This window comes from Folsomia candida, unplaced genomic scaffold (genome assembly GCF_002217175.1).
Source record: "Folsomia candida strain VU population unplaced genomic scaffold, ASM221717v1 Fcan01_Sc009, whole genome shotgun sequence".
In the NCBI taxonomy this organism is placed as follows: Eukaryota; Metazoa; Arthropoda; class Collembola; order Entomobryomorpha; family Isotomidae; genus Folsomia; species Folsomia candida.
In genome coordinates this window covers 2,860,858-2,886,425 of record NW_019091201.1, presented here as the reverse complement: position 1 = coordinate 2,886,425, position 25,568 = coordinate 2,860,858, and the positions used below count along the sequence as shown (strand labels likewise).

Here is a 25,568-nt window from a genome sequence, read left to right as displayed (position 1 = left end):
GACTTTTCTACATCTGCATAATGTGACTCAGTTTCGGATATATTGGCCAAACCCAAGATTTCTAGGCTGGAGTTTGTCTAAGAATCTTGGGCAAACCGGATTTTTAATTTTTGATTACGCAGTTTTCGTCGTACTCAAATAATAATCGTCATCAGTTAATTAGAAGAAACAATTTTCCTTAAAAAATCGACTCATTGATGAAAACACTTTTTGTAACCATTTCAACAATTGTAAAAAAATTACCTCAGAATTAACATCCTTCACGAAACGTAGAGACACTCCCTCATCGAATCTCATACAATCAACTTATCAAATATTTAGCAAAAGTCCAACCCAATCAAATCAAACCCCTAATGGAAAAAAATCTTATAAACGGCATAAATCACATCTTCCCACTCATCTAAATTAATTAAGAAGGCACAATAATGTTGCAAAAGGCATCATTTATCATTACCAGGTCAAGTAAGCAGTGGTGTCAGCAGGTGTGTAATTGTGACAGTGAGTCAAAATACATAAATAACCTCAGACTTACTGCCCGCCTACCTCCTGTTACTTATCCTCCTCTCATCTACATCTGATAAGTTAATAATAAAAGAGATAATTTAATTAGGGATTGATGACCCTCATTAATTATGAAAAAGCAATAAAATCCAAGCTGGCGGAGAAATAAGGAGTTAAACAATGTACCTAAATATGCACGGGCAAAAAATCCTTTTGCACGTTATGTAATGCAAAATGTCTCAATTTGCAGTTCCACCATGGTCGACGCAATTATGGCTATCTATCGAAATCAAGAGATCAAATTGAAATGAAATCTCCCTCGAGCCCCCGACGGATGGTCACAATTTTATAGTTGCAACCTTATCTGACCCTCGGATCTGTCTCACTTTGTAGTAAAATGAAATTAAGCACTTCATTAGGTAACAAATTAGCGCTACTTTAGAGCTGCTGTGGGATAAGGTCTGACGGAATGAATTTATTTTTTTCTACGTATGTGTGACGTGGTTTATGTATTTTATGCCGAGCTGGCATTTATTTTTGCCCTTTGGGACAAATAGAGAAGCAAGAGATTTATAATCTGGGTTAAATTTTGACCTTCTCTCATTGTCCAAAACAGTGGCCGCGGAAGGGGACAGTGTCCCCAAGGTTATTCGATGTCCGCATCATCTCCCCATGTTATGCAAACCCCTCCCTCCCCTATCCTACAATATTAATGTCCCCAGATGTCCCCACAGCTTCCGCGGCCACTGGTCCAAAACTCCGTACAAATCGACCCCCATGAATACGCAGTTGTAACTCAATCTCCAAAATTTTAGCCAATACTTTCCTTTCCCAGAGGAGCAAAAATAGCCCCAAAAAACTAAAATGGCTTCATTATCCGAGTCCAACCTAGGCCAACAATGCGTACGTAATAGAGAGCCCAAAAATAATGATAATGACGCTATTCTCATGTAATGGATGCCGACGATGATGAAACCGAACCGGGATGGATTTTCCCCTCTTGACATTTTCCAATTTTATGGATTTCCTCGAGTCCCAACCTTGCCCTGACTTTTACTTTTACTTGGTCTCATGTTCTTCTTCTCAAGGTTTCCCGACCAAACCACCACGGGAATAGCACAAAGAATTGATTAGTGATGTGCATGCTATTCCGTCATGAAATGAAATAGAGTGATTTGTCCTTCATAAATAAAGTTATAATGACATTAAAAATACCTTTGGGCTCAGTGAACCAAAAAAAGAAAGTAAGAGTTGCTTGGCGTCACCCTGTCTGCCGGTTCTCCGTTTATCTGCCACATTGTCGTCGTCGCATGTTATGTAACAACTATTCTCTCTCTCCGCCGCGTTCATTCATCGCACTAATGAACGCGACCTTTACTTAATTGCCAAAATGCGAGTCTTGGGTGAAAGTGAGAGTGATGCAGGCAGCCAAACCGTAAAACGTTACGATAATAAATATGCCGGAGATTTGAGATCAGATTATAAAAACCTTTTTCGACACTTTTATCCTAATTGATTTTCTAATTAAATTTTGGTGAGATTGGATTGGATGGGACTTTTGTGAAAAAAATTGATAAGCAAAATTATGAGAATTGAGAGGATAAATAAATGTGGGTGTGTCTATACGTTTCGCCTTCCAGGGGGAGGTTCTCCTTGCCCTCGACCTCCTCGATCGTGGTCGTCTGCTCAGTAATCTCAACCCCACCGTCGACATGTTTTGACGACTTTTTCGTCGTTGTCTTCTTCACTTTTTTGGTCTTCTTCTCCGTCGCAGAAGTCGACACTTGCATCTGCACTTCCACGTCACCCATTTCGAAAACGGTCACAATTTGAGTCCCACTTTTCAAAAAGGTAGTAACAATAACCAAAATATACTGTGGCAGAGGAGAGAAAAGGATGACTAAACGGATCGAGTCCTCTTAGCTGACTGGACGCCACTCTGGACTGAATTGCAGAGAAAACCCCGACTTTTCGGAGGATGGAGGGGAAGCAAGCAAGCAAAGATCACGGAATGACTTCATACCCACCAAACCTTATTTTTAGCCACGCTGCTACAAACCAACAACTTCCGCTCATCATCCATCGCGCCTCTTGATGCTTAATCTTACACTATTTTTATTTTATGTATATCCTCCGCAAACTACTACCGAAACCGAACCAAACCAAACCAAAACTATGGATGCAAGTAGTATTCCCATGTTTTCATATCCTACATACTCGATCGTCTCTTCTCCTGGAAGCTAAAACAAACACTAATGAGGTATGTGCATAAATAAATTAGGTGCGCTTGGTTAGTACATGGATTTACGGGGGCAGCAAAAAAATTGGTATTCTAATGGAGTCACAGGATCAAGGGGAAGAATTCGAGGTGTACAAAAAATCTCAAATATAGAAGTATTTTTATGCACCAATTTAGGATTAGTAGAACTGCTGCGTGATGTATAATCACTTTCACTTTTAGGCGACAAGTAGATTATTTCAAAATAGAGTTGTACAATGGGCACGGGATGAAAATAAATGCCCCTGATTTTAGGCATGCCATTTATTACGACCTTAAACGCGGGGGCAAATTGAGACCACGCCATAAATGCCACAACTCCACTCATCTCATCCTCGTAAACACATACGTAATCCGTTGTTTGTCGCAAAAAAAGGAATCCTTCTCACATGACGATATCATCAATTCCTGACAAACATCCCTTTTAACTTTTCGCCTCCGGAAAATACTCAGATGATTTGGTGAAAGTCGAAGACAAAGCGTGTCTCCGTCACCTCCTCCGCTTTATTTTATTCTTTTTTGTGCCTTCGTACGTATCACATTTGGTAATCTTTCATAAGCCCCGTTCCAAAAACAACTCTGCTTACTTATCATCATTACGGTAAAAGATAAGTGCAGCAGTTCATTGTCAGTTGGAGAAACTGCAAATCATACATCTTGTACTCATCACTTTTAGTTTTAGTAGTACTCCTGACTTGAGGTTGGGTTGCATTCAAAAATCTTGAACTGTTCGGCTCACTCAACTTTTGAAATAATGCAGCCAGCAGTGTATCGACTAGTTTGAAATGGTAAAAGTGCCGGCTACCAGTGGCCGCGGAAGCTGTGGGGACATTAACATTGTAGGATGGGGAGGGATGGGTTTATATAACATGGGGAGATGATGGGGACATCGAACAACCGTGGGGACATTGTTCTCAAGCTTCCGCGGCCACTGTCGACTGCTTATCCGTTTGTTATGCACAGAAGCAAGTTGGCTGGCTGGTATTCTTTCAAATGTGTAAAAAATAGGCCACTTTTTACACACTTCACACCACAAGAAGAGAGAGAGATGAAGCTTATTTAAGTAGTTGGGCGAACGAAAAGTGTCGTGTGCAAAAGGGTCCAACCAAATCTTTAAATTTTCTCAGTCAGTCTGAGAACAACATTTATTTCCTGCTGACTCGATCTGCTTTGGGGACAAGTCGAAGATGGATGGATGTTGTACTTTAGATAGTGACGAGAAGAGAGTGAATTTTTTTACGGTTTGTTTAAAAATTCGGTAGCTTTGCTGCAGGGGTTTTATCTTTTTTGCAAAGTACGTACGTACATACGTCTTTTTATGACTGAGAAAAGCCGGCATTTTGCGAAAACTAGAATAGGATCAAGGTGTCCTAGAGCTGTCTCTCTAATCAATCCGATCCGGCTAAAAAATCGGGTTACACATGTCCTTTCCTCCATTTTGCACACGGCCAATTATAATTATTAATATATTTCGCTGTATTTAGATACCTTTCCTAATTTCTAATTGGCGTTTCGAATGCTAAAAATGTGCAAAAGCAACCGACCGAACCCACCGGAATGTTTGTATCTATGTTCATATAATAAACTGTATTTATCTTCTAATTAAATCCGCAATTTATTTCCGAATTAACTGAATTCTTGCAGATCCCTACGTGATGAAAAATGATATGTTTTTCCCATTGCACCAAATTAAATTGGCGACGCCCCAAATAGCTCAGAGGACAGAATTACTAAACCACCCGAAACAAAAACATTGCGATTTAGTTGCAAAAGAATGAAGTAATAAAAAGAATACTATTTTAGTGATCCTTTGTCGCTGCCAATTAGTATTTTGTACAGTCAAATATACACTTTATAAGTGTGTCGTTAATATGTCGTAATTAAGATAAGGGAAAATATAGCGTCATAATAATAAATAAAATAGTTAATTTCATTGTGCCGCCAATTTCGCAAAAATTGGCTATAACTTTCAAATAAAAGCACGAAAGGGGTGTAACCAACCGCCAACAAGTAAACACATATTACGCGATTTCTTCTAGAATCACTGTACATACGTAATCATTATATACCAACTTATTCATTATTCGCCCTAGACCTCAAACAACACGGCATAATCTCAAGCCAAAAAAACAAAACAAAAGTGTTAAAATTTGTAACTGAGAGAAAGGACATGTGTTCAATATGTTGACAATTAAGCCGTGTCAATCCTATGTCACGTACAAAAGTTTGCTCTCGTGCTTAATGCCATGCCACCATTATTTCAGGCAAGGAGCATCTCTTTAAAAAAAATTGATGTCAACCTGTCAGATTTCTTTCCAGGAATAATAATAATGAGACGGCAAAAAGCAGTGCGCCCCTCCCCCTGACATTATTCATTTAATCAAATAACAAGGTACATGTAAAATGTCGTTGAAATACGATATTTTTATGTAAACATATATTTAGCATGTACATGTAACATGAAAAACAAAAGCATCCCCATTAACGACGAGCTGCTAGGACACTGACGTCATGGATGATTTGCTCGTGAAATTTAACCAATTTCCGGCAAAATTACATATGCATCCGTTCCACCCAGGACAGAACAGATGTAACCAGATTGACATATGTACATATTTATACTATGAAAAAGTTTTTCAGAAAAACTAAACACACAAGTTTGTCAAAACTCAAACTTTGTCTCGTGTCAAATTCTTTTTGAAATTGGAAACAGACGCAATAAATTCCTCGACACACTTTGTCGCAATCATTTCCAGGCTAAATACCTACATATCTACTCTTTCGTCTCAAAAATTTCGCTAATTTGCAAACTCCGTAATAACCACACTCTCGTAAAACAAACAATGGAATGTCTTCTTGCATAAGTAATAAACTCAACCTTGCCCTTGTTTTTTTAGAGGCAGGAAGAAGAAATAATCCCGTTTTTATCGGAATCAAATACTTAATCCGACATAATACTTGTGTTCTGCTCTTACGTATTTACGAAAATGAACTAAAACTCACTAACCCACTCATGCATCCCTGAAAGCCTCAATTTTAGAACGTATGTATGTATATAAAATCTCGCTAAAATACAGACGGTTTAGTTACATTTTTATTACTGACATTTCTCTCTGCACAGAATTGGGCCAAAGTAGTAAAAAGGCGTGTGTATGGACTGTATTTCGTGCTTATTAAGAGCGAAAGGGTTTTCGAATAAAGAGAGATCTTGTAGTATGTAAAATCGTATATATTTTGTCGTCATAATACAAAAATACGTACGAATTATGTATTTGTAATCTTAACTTTTAACAAATGTTGGAATATCTCCATATACTTTTCTTTAGAAATGTCTCTCATCTCGGCCAAAATTTCAGCACTTCTTTACTGTTGAAGTGTTGTTCTCATTTTCCGGTGGGTGAGATTTATGCAGCTTATTCAGTTTTACTAACTGCAGTAACAAGTTGATGATTAAGGAGTATTTTCTTGGCCAGGGTTTTTTTAAAACAATTCAAAAATTCGACTTAAGCTTAACTGGACATAAAATGTGTACATTACGACCCGCATATGTATACATTCTCGTGATAATTTGAGCATAAAAACAGTTTTAGAGTGTAAATATGCTCCAAATTGTAAACGTATGTAACCAAGAAGGAGGATGGCAAGCTGTCATTTCAGCTACGTCGACGTCTTCGTCGTCTTCTTGTCCTGTCGTTTCACCAAAATTAGTGTCGGGTGCAAGAGGAAACCGGGATTCGGAGTTTGATAGGTTCGTGTGCAAAAAGTAGAGAGAGTTATTTCCAAGTGCAAAAATTCTCTCACCCACACCCAAACCCAATCTTATCCAAACCAACCCAGATTTCTACCCCATTTGAAATCATAATACGCTAAATCAGAAGAAGAGCAAGAATAAATCTCAGTTTAGAATTTCATCGGAAACATGTTAAAATGGATGCAAAAGGGTCGTCTATTTACTTAATTGATTGCAAGTTTCGTAAATATTTGCCCAAAAAACGGGAGAGCTACATATGTATGCATGCCCGATTTAATTAAAAGTTTGTGACGCAATTAATTATTTCTTAACCTTTTGACAAGCATTTCTCACGTGCTGGGCTTTATTCTTGGATTGATTTCATCAGATTTCTCATAGCTATTTATACAATGTTAATATTGCATTGCACTGGATATACATGCACAAGCACGAGCGTATTAATAACATGTCATTTTCATTAACTTTTCCTCAAGACGAGTTTGTTCATGTACCTAATTTTCTTTTCTGTTTGATCTACGCACGACGAGCTCCTTTGACTTTGATCTTTGATCCCTTGATGTCAAGTGTCACCGCTTGACAGTTTTGGGAAATTTTCTTCGAGTACAAAGTCCCGTTGGATTTTTTTTTTCCTTGTAAAAATAAATATCCTTGAAGTTGAATTCCTCCAGCTTTTTCATTTTATTGAAACTTGAAATGAAATTTTATTTCGTTGCATGATACAAAGAGACAGAGGAGAAGGGTGACATTCCAAAATTTTGATGTCTTGTGTGCAGTCAATTTGCATAATTTTTTGACCTTGTAAATACAAAATGCAAGGAAAAATACAGATATAATTTAATCTGTGCGACTGCGACGACATTGCAGGGATTTTATGTTTTTGTATATTTTAGTACTGGTAATTTTAGATGCGTAGATATTTGGTTTGCGATCTTATTTTACAATTAATTAAGTATGCTAACAATTAGTAGGTGTGCTATTTTCGGTGTGCAGAACTGCAGAATTTGGTTTGCAGAATATTGTGTGCAAAACGACAATAATCCAGGGAATGAGATGAGAATTTGGGCCTCAAGTTACATTAATACGCATATAAACCTGATTTTCTGTTTCTCATATTTTGTGCCCGCAATTTGAGATGCATGAAAATTTGGTTTCTGACCTTTTTGCACATTACTAATTAAGTATGCTAAATAATCAGGTGTGCTATTCATAATGTGCAGAATAATCTGTGCAAAACGACGGTAATCCAATGAATGAGATGAGAATTTTGGCCTCAAGCTACATCCATACGTACTTCATACTTGTATAAACCTCTTTGTTCCAAGCTGTCTAATTCACTAATAAAATTACCAAGTGGCTCATCCTCCATTCCGGTTTACGAGGAATATGTATTCTCATCCACGTGCTAATTGTTACACACGATTTCTCCAGTAAAACCCACGTTTTAGGACAGAATTGGAATAAACATAAGCCCGAAAATGACCCCATTCAAGGAATTCGCAATCCCGTTATTCTATAATCCTTCTTCTGGAAATACATTATAAAGATTACAATCCACCACGACGCACATAATTTGAGCCATTAAAACTTTTCTGCTGCCTACGTATGTCAAAATCTTTTTTTCTCAGAAGTTTATTTTGATTTGGGTCGAGATGATTTTTCTTCCACTATACCAAAAATATACAACAATGCTCCCTTTGTCATCCATCCGCATTAATCTGGATTAAGCTAATGGATCCGCTAAGCAGAGAAGGAGGAGGGTATACGTGCACACAATGAGCTGCTAATTTTGTTCTTCTGATGGCAAGTAAATAGGTATTGTTACACCGTTCAGTTTCGGAAACCAAGTTGTCCGTAATAACTTTTCTCTGACGACGACGATGTAAACAGTCTGAGTTTTTTGGCGTCTTTGGTAAAGAAAGTGATGGAAAGTGGTTGCTAGTGATGCAAGCAAAACCAATGAGGTGATCCCTATATTAGTTCTTATTATTTAGCTCCCATCATAAAATACGGACAGAATTCGCCATCTGGCCTTCCTTCACACCGGTGGTGCGTATTCAAATTCATACATTTAATATGTTCCAACTGGTCCAGAAGAACATGCCTCTCCAGCACAAAAATCATCGTATGGCGTACAACGGCCGCGGAACAATGTCCCCACGATTATTCGATGTCGGCATCATCTCCCCATGTTATATAAACCACTCCCTCTCCTATCCTACAATGTTAATGTCCCCACGGCTTCCGCGGCTACTGACGTATTGCATCCCAAGTTCGGTTTGGTGACCGAATCACCAAAAATAATAATTTCCCTACATTTATGACCTGATGTCTCCTTTTATGTATCTGTGGCACTGGTGATTTCCACCAACTTTCTTCTCAGCGATAACATTTAATGTTGTTTTACTTCTAGAATGATGTTGCTACTGCAGTGCGGAGGATCTCCAAATTTGCCAAATCATCCAATCTAATCTCCAATGAAATTTTGGACTTGAAACAAATCTTCTCTTAGAGTTTGCAACTAAACGATGCTGTATTTTTCCCAATGCAGTGCGCAAAACGAGATGGAGACCCGTGTGCAAAAAGTTTTAAAGTGAAGTGAGAAATGTTTGCGAAAAAAACGGATGCTTCGAAATTTTGGCAAGTCTTTCAAAGAGAGAGAAAGAGGGATGCGATGAGTACATTTATGTCGTCTGTGTAGCCAAGGAAGAAAGAAAATAAACGGTTTAAAGTCATTCCTCTTCTGCATTTACTAGGGAGTAAATCCAACAACAAAACAAAAAGAGTAGTTGCGACAGTACGGGTTCATTTATTGTGATGTCATGTAAATTTAAACAATACCGAGGAGCATACTTGCGTACATATGTAAAAAAACAGAGGACAGCTTTAGTTAGCCCGAGTCAGGTTGTTATCAATAATTGCGACGCGGGTATAATACGATCACGACAATTTTTTTAGTTTTCCACACATTTTGCTGATCTTCGAACCTGATTCATAATTTTTCAGGTTCTACGTGTGCCCAAAATTTCGAAAAAAGTCGATTGGATAAGTTTTACGAGCGTAATCGATAGACAGACAGACAGCCATAAACATAAGGCCTGACTCGGGCTAAAAACAATTTTTTTAAAAATTTGTCCACATATTTTAGTTATCGAATGTTACATATTCTACGTGTGTGCTAAATTTTAAGCCGATTGGATAAGTTTTACGAGCGCAATCGATACACAGACGAACAGACAAGCATGATGCGTACATAAGCCTTGACTCGGTCTAAAAAAAGTAAAGCTACTGCTGCTATCCTTACATTCTAATCCATTGTTTTTGTAATACTTTTTTGTAAGTATCTAACTACACTGTTTTTATAATTTAGGGGAAGAAAACCCATTTAATTTGGTCACAATTTTGATGAAGGCATCATCCTCCCAACAGTTGAATGTACGTACGAAACGCTAACGTAACGTGCCAAGGAAGTATAGGCATTCGAGTTTAATTGGGATTGATTAGTGAAGCAACTGTTACTCTCATGTTATGCTTTTAACCTCTTTAATTGAGTGCGAGAGTTTGGGATTAATTACCCCCAGAATCAAACGCCTCGCCCCCTCGACTCGAAAGAGACTAATTATATCCTGGTTTCGTCGTGTTGATTGAAGTTTTCTAAAATATATTAAAAGGCTGCTGGGTCGGGTGACATAAGGGAAATTGGAAATTTGTGTTATTTCCATGTGCAAATATTTTGTTTACTCATTTCTCCAGTGACGTAAACGTATATGACATTTCCGTTGACATAAATTTCTCCCCATTTCCTCTCCTCCCTTCTCTTTCTTAATGGGGTGATCGTGGTAGAGGTTTATACAACTAATGTGACGTTGAAATTGATACGACCGAGTCAACATGCACCAAATATTGGTTAGCGTCACTTGTTTACTTCTTGATTTAGCGTCAAAGTCACGAATAAGAAGAAGGACCAGTGACGACGACCATGGACGAGACATCCATCATGCTCGGATCATTATTTCCCATTAAAGATTTCCAAAGCAAACAGAGAAAGTTGTGAGTTGGAAATGTGATCCAAATCGGAAACTTTTAGATTTGGGTCAGAAACGGTTTGACATTTGGATAGTTAGACTACTTTCACTCAGATTTTTTGTGTGCATTTTCTACTACGTTGAGCAATATAATATCGAAGCATATATACAAATTAGTGACCATTTGTAACAGAGAGGTTTCCCTTACCTCATCACAGGCATGACATCTTGGATGTATTTGTTCAGCATAGTGCCGTTCACATGATAGCGCTTCTTGGAATTTGCAATACGTCAGGTCAACGAGAGGTTGGTTGCAGGTGAAGCATTGAAAACAGGCTAAACAAACAAAATTTGGGTTAATTCCGTGTACAATTTTTGTATTGGTATGAATTTGTTCTTTATGTTATGTACCTGGATGCCATACGGCGTCCTCACCAAACTTGGGGGCGAAAACTCCCAGTTGTCCAGTGAGGATGGGTTTTCTGCATCCCTCACAACTCTGCAGGTTCAAATTACCGTAAATTAATGATACACGACGATATACTAGCATTATAAGTAATTATATATCACACTTACGGACGCGGGGATGGAAACTGGAGCGACGAAACCAACGTCTAAAGCTATTTCGTTTCTCGTATTTACAAAGTCCTCGTAAGCGGAATGGTGTTCTTTGTCGACTGCAAGAAAAAATTTGGAAATTTGTGAGCTTGATTTTAAGGTAGATCTATGTACATATTTATTTAGGTGACATAACGCTTTTACCGTGCTTGCAATATGCTAGAGCCAGGTCCTGAAATTAAATTATGTATTAGATAAATCAAAAATATTGCTAACAATTACACCAGATTTACATAAATACATTCTTAAACCATGCATGAATATAAATCTGACCATATCTCAGAAAATATCATAACCGATAAAAAGTCATATCGTCGTTGAAGCATGAAAAGTTCACATACATTTCCGCATTTTGATTCGTCAAAGACGATATAATTTCAGAAATGCACAAAAAGAAGCAAATATTTGACAAGTTCAATATAAAGACATTCATTTCTGACATCAGAGAGACGACGACGACTGCTTGCGCACTTGCTACAGATGGTCAAGTAAAAGTATCCATATAACAAAAGATAATCCCTTCTTGTACGTCCCGACATATTTAGACTCGACGAGAGATAAGCTTCACTTCACCCAAATTGAGCACGTATTAATAATAAATTGTGGCAAGGACAGTTCTCCGTAAGACCATTACTGCTTATCTCTCGCGTATGTATTACTTGTTTGGGTATCTGGTGCAGAATCTGTCGATCTCTGTAAACTTCCCCCGGCGTCCCGACCTTGGGTACGTTATCCGACTGTGGAGGAGAAATCATAAGTGCATCACAAAGTTAGACAAGAATTACGGTGATGATATGATGATACACTAACCTGGAAATCCTTGTAAAACTCGGCAACCTTGTAGAAAAAAAGTTCACTTTATTTTTTTTGACCGTGACCTCCATCAACTATTTGTTTTAATAATTATGATACTTACCTGAGTGGAGTTTAGGTTGGGGGGCAGCCATGTGTAGCCTTGGAGGTGGGATGGACGGTTGGCGGTGAGGCGCTGGAAGGGGTCCGTCGCGTCTTTGGAAAGTAAACCGAGTCGATCACGAATCTCTAACCACTAAAAATTACGTAAAACATGGGTCATTTATGAAATTCGAAAAAAAATCAGTAAAATAATTATTAAATTATTATCTTACCTCGTCGTGTAGGAGGTCGTGTGAGTCCTTGGGACACTTGCAACTCGAACAGGTTTTCCTATACAAGAAAAGCAAAACAATTAAGAATAATTTGTGCAAAATTGATGTCTACCGGATGTTGCAAAGTACAGATTTGATCGTGTCTGGAGATTATGATTTTATTCCAGTGATTTTTTTTACCTAACGATGAATTCGTACAACTCCTGTTGATTGAACACTTTACAGTACGCTTCGAGAACTTGGACACACGCATACTTTAGCCCCGGCCAAGGGACGAGGTGAGTATCAATTCCCAGCGTTACTGGACAAGGGTGCATTTTCATTTGGTTTATTTTTTGAAAAAAAATACGTGGATTTATTTATTCACTTTGGACTAGCTGATTTCCATATTTAATTAATATCGGTGCCTAATCTGTCTAATTTGGAATTCATCATTGTTATAAGTCGGAAATTGAAAGAAATCTCGGTACCAATATAACTTGCAGATAAATGCACAAATTCACTATTTTTGCACTGCATAAATGCATGACCAGCGTGTTGATCCATATTTTAAGGGGGCGAAATGTACGTTATGAAAAATTTATTACAACAAATTAACCAAATTGATTTGATTTAGACTTGCTTCTAATGCAAAATAGCGACATCGAGACATGCTCTATAGGCATAAAAACCAATCTTGGTTGGTGCATATGTACTAATAATACTAATAATCATAATTTATGGGCAGTTATAAGTGTGTTACACTAAACAAATCAATGGTAACGTGGCAGCCTAGACTGACAGCCATTATTTCCTACGTATGCATGGTTAAATATCACACCGGAAGTTGGTTGGCATGTATGATGGTGGGACAATATAAGTGATAATTACTGTACTCCAACCCACCAACCAGAAGTACATACTCGTGGTATGGTCGTATGTATGATTTCCCAACTGAATGAAATTCAATGGAAAACATTTACCGGAAATGAGCAACATTTCAGGAAAACTTACCTTTCGTATGTTTTCGGGAAACCACAAACTTTCTCAGCAGAAATTCGTTATTAAATTGTCAAAGCGACTTTGAGAATTGGGTTTGATTGCGTAACAAACAGTACCACGCTCTCTGTCTCTCTCTTTGTGCAAAACTTGCGCTGCGACTTTCCCGTCCCTTGATCAGATTGCAACTAAAGAAGTCAGTTCTGACAGAGGAGTGACATTAGAAAGAGAGAAAGTAAAAGGTGAACTGGTTTGATGTGGCTGAATCTAAATGTTGCTAATCGAATGTGGGGAAAAGCATAAGTAAAATGTCTAATCTAATCTATATCGATCCAAAATCCGACCTTTTCAGGCAAACCGTGTCGATCCAACGCAGGAAGAAGTGGGACACAGTCATTGTCATCTTCAATCTCTAACGCCATACGGTCACACTATCCAGCAGACCTTCATCGTACCTGCCGTCCTCGTCGTCGTGGTGGCCCACCCACATAAAAGATATGGTCGTATGTACATGCACATAGACAAATTTACTACTTACTACCAGCAGTGGTACGGTACACTCTTAGAAATCCGGTATTAAAATAATACCAAGCGGTATTCATATCCAAAGTGGTATTGATAAGTGATACCCTGTAGTAATAGCTTGATATTAAAGTTTTACCATTTCGGTAGCAAATTTTTATGGACCGGTATAATTTTAATGCCAAGTGGTAGCAACTTTAATACCGAGAAATCAATACCAGCTGCTTGACTATACCAGATTTCTATCAGTGCAGACATTCAGTATTAAAATAATACCAAGCGGTATTCATATATGACTCTACCAAAGTGGTATTAATAAGTAATACCGTGTAGTAATATGTAGCTTGGTAATAAAGTTTTATCATATCTATAGGAAATTTTTACGGACCAGTATAATTTTTTCTATTAAGCGGTAGCAACTTTAACACCGAGAAATCAATACCTGCCTGACTTTACCAGACTTCTAAGGGTGTACCATCGAGAGCCTAGCCCTTTCTCCTGATTACAATACTCATCCCTATCTCAACTTTTACCTTTATTACCGGCGAATTAGAAAGCCGAGCCTGTATGCATAGTTGTATTACATCATATAAGTACATATCTGATGGGAAAATTGTGTACTATGGCTAATTGAGATGCATTTCATTAGATTAATGCAAATCTGGTAGTTTATTGCTACCGTGTTCCTGTCCGCAATTTATGTACAATGGAATTACGCTACCCTGTCACTAATTATGCCCTTGGGAGATATGTAAATACGCATGTAGCTGCAAGATCATAAAGTGAAAGTGGAGAATGCATAATCGAAAATCATTTTTTTGATTAATTTGTTGTTAGTGTCTAAAACTAGAGTGTGAATCCTTAAGTAAATGTTTGATTAGCATATGTTATCACCACGGATGAGATAAACCAGCCCCTCAAATTCTGGGTCAACCAACAAACAATTCCCCTTTTTGCGCATCAACCCTCTCTCAGGTCCAATTATCTATGTTAACGGTACAATAAACCAGACTTGTTGTTCAGAACAAATTAGATCAATCAGTCAATAAACGAGGTGAATTGGTAGTCCTGGTCGGTTCGTGGGTGCAATAAGTTGATCATTAATCCCAATGTGATTAAACGCGGATGACACAAAACCGACCCTCGCACGTCAACGTCAACGTCAACTGGTGTACAAATCGTTCTTGGGATAACATGTCGAGTATAGTATTACATAAAAAAAACTGTCCCCACACTCAAGTGACTGTTGACCTCTCTCATTTGCTACACAGTTTTGTGTCCAGCGAAATCGTCTCTCAGTGGCCGCGGAAGCTTGTGGACAGTGTCCCCACGGTTGTTCGATGTCCGCATCATCTCCCCATCTTATGCAAACCCCTGCCTCCCCCATCCTACAATGCTAATGTCCCCACAGCTTCCGCGGCCACTGCTGAGGATGAATACGTGCCTCATCAATTACGCCACGCCGCCGAGAGACCTGCACCGACCGAGCGCTAATAGGAATAATAAGTATCAGTTAGTCTAAGGAGGTGTTGTTACTACGGTGCTCATTCTCATCCATACAGCCAATTGGGTCTCGAGGGAGAGACAAATCTCAAAATAACAGGGACTAACTGCATCCATAAATTAATAATTCACCACAAACCATTTGCCTTAACCGAGAGAGCCAAACTCGGCGATAATATCACACCACGACCAACTAAACCACAACCACTTTCTCTTACTACGAATTTTTCCAGGGTGAAAGTAGAATTCGCAGCGCACGCTTTCTCTGTCGTTGCGACCATCAGGTTATGATTATGAGACGTAATAAACATTTTTTTACATTCCTACTGCCGGTCATTTTATTCTATCGCTTCAAATTTATTGTGGGAATCATCCCTTTTTTTAGTGATACAATGAAAAGTTGACCACTCTCCGGCAGCTATTTCGTATTCTTTACTTTCGAGTGGATGGGGATGAGAGAGAGAGGAAAAAGAAACAGGCCGAAAATCCCAGCAGGGGACGTAATGTCAACATTGAATAAAAATGAAGTAAAATCCGAAACTATGTAATCCTTCCATCCGCACAATAACCAGGTTTGTGCGGATCCTATCTCCGGATTGAGAGAGAGAGAGAGAAAGATAGTGGTAATAAAAAATCGTAAATGGGAGCATTTTCTCCCTTTAGTCCAAAATGGCTCAAGGTCCTTGCGTGCTTTCACCACCTGCTTTCACCACTTCACCACCACCACGAGAGACGCAACTGTCTCAACTTTCTCCGTTTTTTACGAGATGAATAGTCTTACAGAAATGCAGAAAATATGGTTTTTCGATTTTTCAGAATAATGTTTTAATAATGTATTTAAAGCGTTTTAATTACGCTACTGCCGGTATGAAAATCGACTTGTCAAAAATTGGGCAATTTTTCTGTTTAAGAGAAGTACACAATTTCTGGCGTAGAATAAAATGTGTCGGATTTTTTTTCTTGCACAAAATTTTCTACCAGCCTAAACATGCAAAATTCTGCAGGTGCTTTCCCAAGAAAAATGGGCCACTTTTCCGCAGGTAAATTTTCATTACAGGTGCCTACGTACGCCTACACACTAAAATAAAATGAGTCCCGGTGTTGTGTTGTATAAGCAAACGATGAAATACTTGCTGCTCCCTATTTTTTTCATGGCTTTATGTTTGAGACGCATTTTATAGAAAAGCAGTGATTTCGTAACTTGTATTTATTATTTTTACTTCCTACGTTGCATTTATTTATTCTTATTACCTTTTTCGCCTTTTCTTTCATTCCCTTTCTTCCCCTTTGTCTAAAAAAAGTGGACAATAACCACCTTATAAAACCTCGCCGTTCATAATACTTACGACCTCGAAAAGCGTGGGGGGAAGATCTGTTTCGTCACTGTGGACAATCTATTAAATCAAATCAGCTAACAACATTCCCAAAATAGAAGGCTCAATTCAAAGGAAAAGGGAGGAAGCGTCATAGGTCAAGCAAAGTTAATTCGCCATCACGTCACGCCAGAAACGTCATCTCTCTCTCCCTCTTTCCCCCTTGACGTAATTAAGAAGAACTTGTATTCCGACGACGTTTTAAGGTCACGGGCTGGTTCAAATAATAAATTGTACAAATTAATCTGTGGCAAGATTTAATTAGCGATAAATTTACACAAGATTTTCCTCACACACAAGAAAGTATATCCTGAGGGAAAAGTGAAACTCTGGCCTTACATACATACCTATCATCCAACTCTGTCACTGTCACTACGTGCAATTACTACTAACTAATCTAGCAAAGAAGAAGTCGGGCTAATTTATAGTGCGAAATTTCCTATGGTGTACTGTGGATTAAAGTGTAAATACATAACTCCTCTCGTCCAACCCAACCCAACCCAACCCACCGAAATTGTTTCCAGGCAAAAATTACTGTCAAGTTAACTAATGCCAACTTTACAGTGAGGGAATTTAAGTTCAAAGGGCAAAACCCAAAGCCATTCATAATGTGAGAGAGCAGACATGAACTAAAGTGAATCAAGGAAGGCTAACCAACCAACTTTCTCCACAAAGAATCTTTTGCCCAGATCCACCACCAAGTTTTCAGAGTTAACGAGGCGAACGTAAGGGTCGGAGGATTTCAAGCTTCGTCACACAGTTTCAGAAACAATTTAGAAGGCTTAAGTTGAAGCCTTAAAAGTTTAAGTCGTGCGTTAGTAATGATACCGAGGGAGAGACTTTATATCACACATTTACAGAATTCAAACGATGCCATAAGATCGAAAATGTGAGGGCCAAAATTGAGACGAGGACCAGTCAAAAGCCTCATCTCAAGGTCTCTTGGACAAGATTGTTTTGAAAGAATTTGCCGTATTTTTACAAGTTAAAAAGCAATAGAGGAAGAGATGAAAAGCGATAAGAAGAGAGAAGTAAAGTTTGCATTACTTTGGCGCTGGCTTTCGGATGTCGCTGTTTGTTTGTGGTCTGTCTGTTTTTGGAGTGAATCATGCGGGGCGGGTGAGAAGATGCGACTGACACGGTCAAGGCGTCAAGGTCAAGGCCAACCAAGTAGTGAGAGTAGTAGTGAGCACGACACAGCAGCCTCTAAACAAGGAAACCAAACAAACACAGCAGCCCCAAATTAGTACAAGAACCACCACCAACAAGAACAAGAACGGTAATACTAAAATATTTACCTAAATGTTAATCAGTGTAGGAGTATTAACAATGCAGCAAAAAATGTAATAATGACACAATGAGCAAATTAATTTGTATTGTCTCATTGTGATGATTAGTCAATGAATTGCGTCACAATACGTAAATAAGCGTTAATAAGAAAGAACAAATCAAGTGCAAATTTAAACATTTTTTTATTAATCATAAAAATATGCACTTGTTTAAACACAATTCAACAAGCAAGCCGTGTTATTATTACATAAGCGATGAGATGATGGAACACGACCAGGTTGAGAAAGATGATGGCATGGCAAAATCATTTTGCCAAAATGTATTATTAAGAAGCTGTCTCCGTCTCATACCCAAGCCATGCAATGCAAGCAGTGCAATTTATTTATGCATCGCCTCTTCTCTTATCAGCCCCCACTTTAAATAAAGAGTGCAAAAATAATTGCGAATAATTTTGCAGACATTTTGTTTCCCATAAATTGAAACAAAGTTCTGTTTTATGTACCGAGATTTCTTTTCGTATGTGTGTAAGTATCTCCACTTTTGGACTCCGTAAGTACTTTGAATATGAATAATTACTGTATGTTATCACTTCCGGTTTCTATACACCTTGTAGTTAATAAGTTAATACTGCACCAAAAATACTGATTGTTTCACTTCACTGAAAAGTTCTACTTATCACGCACGTTGCAATAACTTGCAAAAATTTAAAATTCGCAGTTACTTCCTTACGAAAAATGCTAAACCCGAATTTAAGTTTTTTTCGCAACTAACTATGTACACGATGCTGAAACGAGTGCACTTGTTGATTAAGTACGTATGTAAGAGTTTGTGTTCTCCTCAACAGTTCAGTGTGGTTTTTGAAGCTTGACTCTTTTGATTTGGAGACCTGCCATTTCACCAAACGAACCAACTCCATCCAACTCCGTGAATGCAGTAGCGAACCGTCCGTGTTCCAAGTTTTCTGACGGTTGGTTGGTGAACGAACGGAACTAAGGAACAAGAAGAAACAGAAGCTTGCCCAACCAAACCAACTTGCCCAACAAAACCACCAAATCTACCCGAATTTCACCCGCATCAGGTTACACCAGACCCACGCCAACTATTACCCCGAACCACCAAGGATCCAACTCCTGTATGCACGAAGGGGTTAACTTTCCGACGGTATACTTCAATATGTCTGTCGTGATCAGAAAATCAAGTGACTCCAGACCAGTGACGACATAATATGTATGTACTTATGAGGAGAGAAAGGGGAAAATTATGGTGAAATTATTGCCGTCACAAGTCAAAAAGATGTGAAATTCACCGATAAACCAAACCACTGTACGCACAGCGAGAGCAAAAAAAAGAAGTAAAATCTATCTAATAAATTCCGTGTTGATCGGTGAATCTGCAAATCTTCTCTATACTCCGATCTGCTCATTATGTGCTTGCTCACGTTTTTTACAACTCATAAATTCTACCACATGCGGGATTCATGGACCAAAATCAAGACCAAGGATACCCACCCAACGTATCTTTTAATCTTTCCAACATTTTAATTGATATCGCTATTAAATTAATTAAAGACTTTGTTCCCCAACATATTTGTCATTCAGTCAATTAGTCTTCTCCCCCCGTCGGTTTTCTGGTTCACGCTTTAATCAGTATTTATTGGGTGGTGATGCCGTAACGCGAAGTGATCAGTGGGAAATGTGGTGATTCTGAAATTCTTGGCTTAAAGTGAATCAAATTATGTCAAGATCGGTATTTATGTCTCACATCTCGTCAAAAGATCCCAGTAGTCGCATTATTTTGGACTATGCCAACAAAACGCTCTTCTCCCACTCGAGACAAACATCCAGTGGCCGCGGAAGCGGTGGGGACATTAGCATTGTAGGATAGGGAAGGGAGGGGTTTGTATAACATGGGCAGATGATGCGGACATCGAACAACCGTGGGGACATTGTCCCTTTGTCCACTTCACGCTTCCGCGGCCACTGCGTACATCGTATTTATCTACACGGACCTATAATGCGACTAACTTTCCCCCGTCTGTCGACTCGCTCACCTCACCTCATGCATCGGGTCTGGATGGATTGTAAAATAAAAATAAAAATAAATGTGGGCATAAACCAGTAAGTAGAGAGGCTGGTATGGCATTTCGACATATGATGGCGAAATGGACCGGAACGTTAAACTGACAGCGACAAGCTTTTCTCCTCCCGACCTCCAACAAAAGACTTGTTGTCCTACATACAACATTGTTAAGGTTCGTATTTCATTGCTTATTTATTCCATTTGCAATAATATGTACGACACGACAAAGTTGCAAAACCGAAGGAAACCATGTACAAAAAAAATGAAAAATAAATTAGAAAATATGCAATTTATTTATCCCTCTGTAAGTTTTGCTGAACAGCAATAACTCGAGGAAGGTAATGTAATAAATGCTGTTTCGCAATCCAATGCCAGTGAAGAGAACAGAATCCGTAAATAAATTCGTGTTCGTTACTCGTTGCGTAATCGAAACGGGATGAGATGACATCTTTAAGCGTGGGTGGATATTAAATATGCAAACTCGACGATGTATGTAGATACCTATACAAATCTTGTTCTTGGCTGAAGAACATTTTTCTCCAATAAGCCACTCGCTCAGAATTGAGAGAAAATCCGTGAAATATATCCAATCCACTAAATTGTGTAACACGTGGTGGTTGGCCGTTTTTTTCTTCATCAGTTACTTATATATCGAGTCTCGCAATAATATGAATGCTTTTTATCAAATCATGGAGGAGAGACGATTTCGCGAAAAAAGAACCATTTTCTTGGCCGGAAACAAGCCATAAATAAAAAAGCGGGGAGTTCTTTTTTTCTTAACTCGGGAGAAATGGATGTAATAAAAGTGGTGGGTTACATTACAGTAAATGAGTCTGCAAAAATGTATGTAAATGTTGAGTAAACACGTGTAAGTTAAAGTTTAAGACGGCTCTAATGTTGTAATCTGCACAACAGAATGGCAATATCTAGGCATACGTAAGGCGCTGGTTGCCAATCTGTCTGTGAATATGTAGGGGGAGATGAAATAAATAAACTCTGGTCACCACACCACCTAACACGATGCTTTATTTAACGTCACATAAATATTTGCAGATTTCAAATAGTGTAAAAGGTTGAACTTCTGAAGGTCTCTCTTATTCTTTGGGCTGAATGGAACCAAAAGTTGAAAGCATCGTTATATTTAGATTTTGTATGAATACATGCATACATACATATTTTCCTCAATTTACAAATTGGGCGAAATTTTATGCTACTTTTATGATTTTCAGGTTTCAATGAATTTACTGTGTGTGTGGCACAGACTTTCTTCTGGTGATTACTTGATCTCCGGCATTTTTTGTTTGCCAAAAGTTATTTACAAGACGCAATTTAAGACTTTAATAAATTGTATTCGATTGATCAACATCAGACGTATTATTTACATAATATACTGACTGATATTCCTTAAACAGTTCGCCGTACAAATATATAGAGGAGGATGAGGAGGAGGACACAACAATCTGAAAACCATGCACCACAAGATTAACCAATTTATCGTGAACGAAAAAAAACAGGATGCAAAGGAATTTATCATTTTGTACAATTTTCTTTAAAAAAATATTCATCACTTTGTTCACTCGAAATCTACCACAGCTCGCCCATCGTTTCTCACTTTTATTTTATCAGCGTATGAATAATGGATTCAATCTTTTAGTGGTGGTAGATATCCGTCCCGACTCGTTTTTTTCGTGGTCTCCTGCACTTGCACTTTGTTCATCTGGATAAGAAGAACAAGAACAAAGCGTCCTTCATACATTGGAGTACTTAACATAATAAAAATCTGCTAAAGTGGCCAAAAATTATGTGCAGTGGATTGTCCCATATTCGCCCTTCTCCACTCCACGACGTCCTTGAAGATGTTCTCGCATCCATTCATGCAGCGAGCAGTATGTATAATGCAATTGAACAGAATGGTTGTTGGGTGTGGTAGCAGAATATTGCGACTTGTAGTGAAATATTGCTCCTCCGAGCGATGTTTTTCTGCTAAAAGTTGCTCTCTACATATCTATTGCGACGGGGGGAAGAAAATGCCATTGTTTTGATAAATGGTAGCGATCTAGTGCCAACAAAGTTTCTCAAATCATCCCAACTTATGAAAAACTGTCAAAAGTCGAGAGAAACTAAGAAGACAGTATAAAACACGTGACGATATGGGTGGACGTGAACGTGGAGGAAATAATGTTTTTCTGTGACAGCATTTCTGTTTCAATTGGTTCAGAGTCAGAGAAGAGTTTATTTATTTGACTACAATGCAGTCTGTTGTCCTTTCTCTCTTTTTGGGAATGTCAGGGTCTTCTCGCTGCTTTCACTTTTATTGGGGGGCCATAGTCGCAATATTCACGATTTTTTGTATGTATGCCTTGTACGAGCTTCTAAATGTACTGCGACTCTGCTGCATTCCTTCCTTAATGTAATTAGCAATAAATAGACAACAGACGAAAATGCTTCGCCGTTATCATTCTCTTGTTCTCTCAGAACAAGCTCAGTTTTATCAATATGTAGAGAAAGATGAGACGAGGGGAGTAACGTAATAAAAGAAAAATGTTGCAGAAATCAATTCAATGAATGTCGTGTCGTAAGACGAGATACATTTCTGCAATCAGTGGCCGCGGAAGGGTGTGGACAGGGGGACAATGTCCCCACGGTTGTTCGATGTCCCCATCATCTCCCCATCTTATATAAACCCATCCCTCCCCTATCCTACAATTTTAATGTCCCCACGGCTTCCGCGGCCACTGTCTGCAACATATTGAAATCGGAGATAGTCTCAAAATTCTTGAATTTCGTTCTCCCCTGTTTCTTCCCTTTCTTCCGGAAACGAATAAACTTTTTCACTCGTGTCGTACTGCTGCTGGCCCCGGATTTTATAGACTGATCAGAAAAGAAAGTTCCAGATTGGTTGGTAACGGAAGCAGTACAATTGTGATTAAAAGGTGGGAAAACATGAGGGTGATTTATGTGAGAGAAAGTTCTCGCCTCACAAAAAAGTAAAACTTACTCCGCCCTGCGACATTGAATTAACGTTATTGATTTCACTCCAAATTGAACTTGGTTTCCCTTCTTCTTGAGCAAAAAATCTGTTCCTATTATTAAAGAAACCACTCTCATGCTTTCTCCTTGTGCAAAAAAACACGGCGAAATCCCAAATTTTTAATTCTTTGTCATCCATCTCACACGTGCAAATAAGAAAAAAACTACGTTTTTACCAATCTATCCATCAGTCGGCCTTGGAGTTATATTAGTTTCGGAAATGAACCAAATCAAACCCAACAAATACTCTGGGCATATTCTTGATTGTGTTGGCACAAAGGGGGAAAAATCTTGTTATACTTGTAACTCGAGAAAAAGGTTTGAGTGCTGAGTTCTTTTCACTTTGTTGGACTTGGAATAGATTCAGATTGAACAAAGCTTTCAAAGACTGACATCCAGCGTGAGGGGCTCGTCGACTATATTTTAGTTGAAATGGAAAGAACAGATGTTGGACATGAAATAAAATCTCTGCATGTATTTAGCAAACTTTTCTCTCTTTATCCTCCTCCCTGGCATTCAGTCAGCCGAAGAGCAGTGGCCGCGGAAGGGTGTGGACAGAGGGACAATGTCCCTACGGTTGTTCGATATCCCCATCATCTCCCCATCTTATACAAACCCCGCCCTCCCCTATCCTACAATGTTAATGTCCCCACAGCTTCCGCGGCCACTTTTGGAGAGTATATACATTCATATTACTACTCCCACTACTTACTTACATCACAGTTGGAGCTTTTCCCAATAAATTTCCACGGAACAAAATGAGTTTTTCGACATTGGGCTACGAGATGGTTGGTGGAAACGTCACTACCAAGTCACACCCTGACATCACATAAATTACTGTGGCGCTGGTCAGCTCTGGAGATATTCACAGGCTTGCTTGGCCCAATTCTAGGAGGAGGAGGAGAAAATGGCCCAGACCAGATGACCATGGGGGAAAAGTCGCAGGTGAGTGTGTTTATTACCCCGTTCGACCCTTTTCTTTGAGCTGGAATAAATCTCGACGTGTATACAGTTATATTGAACAGATGGGGGAGAAGAAGAAAGTATATCAAGCAAGTTGACGTAGGTAGGTGGGTGTACGTATAAACGGAGTGAAAGCTGGCTCATTTATAGGGTGAAAGTTGAGTGAAAGAAAGATGAAACTTATTTGCAAACTTATTCGCGGAATTTTGCAAGGTTTAAGATGGATGAATGGTTATAAATACACGTATTCTTGTAATACAATGGAAAATTACTACAACAGCGGCTGTTCGGACTAAAAGGGTGTGTAGGTATTGTCAAAAATTAGGTTTTTACATATGTACCTACATACACCGGAATATTTCCAATTCATCTTCATAGTTGCACATGCTACCAGAAAAATTGACTTCAAAAAACTCAAGACAGACTTTTTGATTCAACTGTGATTGAAAATCATAGAATTTTATCCATCCGTGCCACACCACGATAAAAAAGGTGCACGAGAATGACAATTCTGTTTACTTCCTTCCAAGTGATCGCACCGCGTGGAAAGAAAGAATTCATCCAAACCATTACATCGAGAGAAAATGCTTCAATACAACAAATCCAATTTAGATGAAAGTGCGTCTTACACTGCAACTTTGGTCGCACACAACACATTCAGACTGCAATACTACGAATCTGTGTTTTTCCACCGTAAATTTTCCCATCCTTTGATATATACACACCACAGTTAATAATCCCCCTCCCCGGGGAATTAGTCTCAAGCTAACGTTGCGGTACTATGAGACATGCGAAACGCAATGAATATCCCAATAACAATAAAAAGCCAACCACGACCAAGTTGGTGATAATCATAATCATTGAGAGCTACTCATTCGCTTAGCTTAACTTAACTTCTCCAACCGCTCTCAAGTCAACACCGCCACCCACCCGCGTACATTTCTCCGTAAAAAATGTAATAATGGGTGGAACACTACTTTTACTATTTAGCCGGAAATGAAAAGAATATCTCGAACATTCCACGGAACGATTTCCTTCCAGTGGCCGCGGAAGGGTGTGGACAGAGGGACAATGTCCCCACGGTTGTTCGATGTCCGCATCATCTCCCCATCTTATATAAACCCCTCCCTCCCCCATCCTACAATGTTAACGTCCCCAGATGTCCCCCCGGTTTCCGCGGCCACTGTTCCTTCCTCTCATTCTTCGTTAAATGCTAAAGGTCAGTATTTGATCAAATACTCCGATTCCATGCGTCTAAAAAAAACGACACAATTTCACGGATAGCGTCACCCCCACGTACATACATATTTATCCCTTCACGACATTTATTCCCAATTTTTCCCCATATTTTACCCCCATTTTCAAATTTGTGTACATGAGTCAATCATCACTTTGTCCATTCTCTGTCTGCACCAATAAATAAGACACGAAAGCCATATGGTTAATAATAATATGCGGTTTGCATCACACAAAAATCGCACCATTATTAGCACGTATATCCATCCTCGTATCGTGGAAATGTTTAGTTTGTGT

At 38.8% G+C, this 25,568-nt stretch overlaps 1 protein-coding gene across 2 annotated transcripts in view; it reads right to left on the bottom strand.

The window, feature by feature from the left end:
* LOC110854380 (prickle planar cell polarity protein 3-A) overlaps positions 1–25,568 on the bottom strand; it is a 40,851-nt gene that overhangs the window by 13,501 nt on the left and 1,782 nt on the right. The window contains exons 1-9 of one of the 2 annotated variants that reach the window (XM_035854835.1): positions 12,478–12,811; positions 12,298–12,355; positions 12,087–12,218; positions 11,981–12,007; positions 11,830–11,907; positions 11,315–11,342; positions 11,129–11,229; positions 10,964–11,051; positions 10,761–10,888 (exon numbers count right to left, since the gene is read on the bottom strand). In XM_035854835.1, coding sequence (XP_035710728.1) covers positions 10,761–10,888; positions 10,964–11,051; positions 11,129–11,229; positions 11,315–11,342; positions 11,830–11,907; positions 11,981–12,007; positions 12,087–12,218; positions 12,298–12,355; positions 12,478–12,620 — 783 coding nt within the window. In that variant the 5' untranslated portion in view covers positions 12,621–12,811. Of the gene's footprint in view, positions 1–10,760; positions 10,889–10,963; positions 11,052–11,128; positions 11,230–11,314; positions 11,343–11,829; positions 11,908–11,980; positions 12,008–12,086; positions 12,219–12,297; positions 12,356–12,477; positions 12,812–25,568 lie in introns of those variants that run through there. The other variant, XM_022102810.2, reaches the window with a different exon arrangement.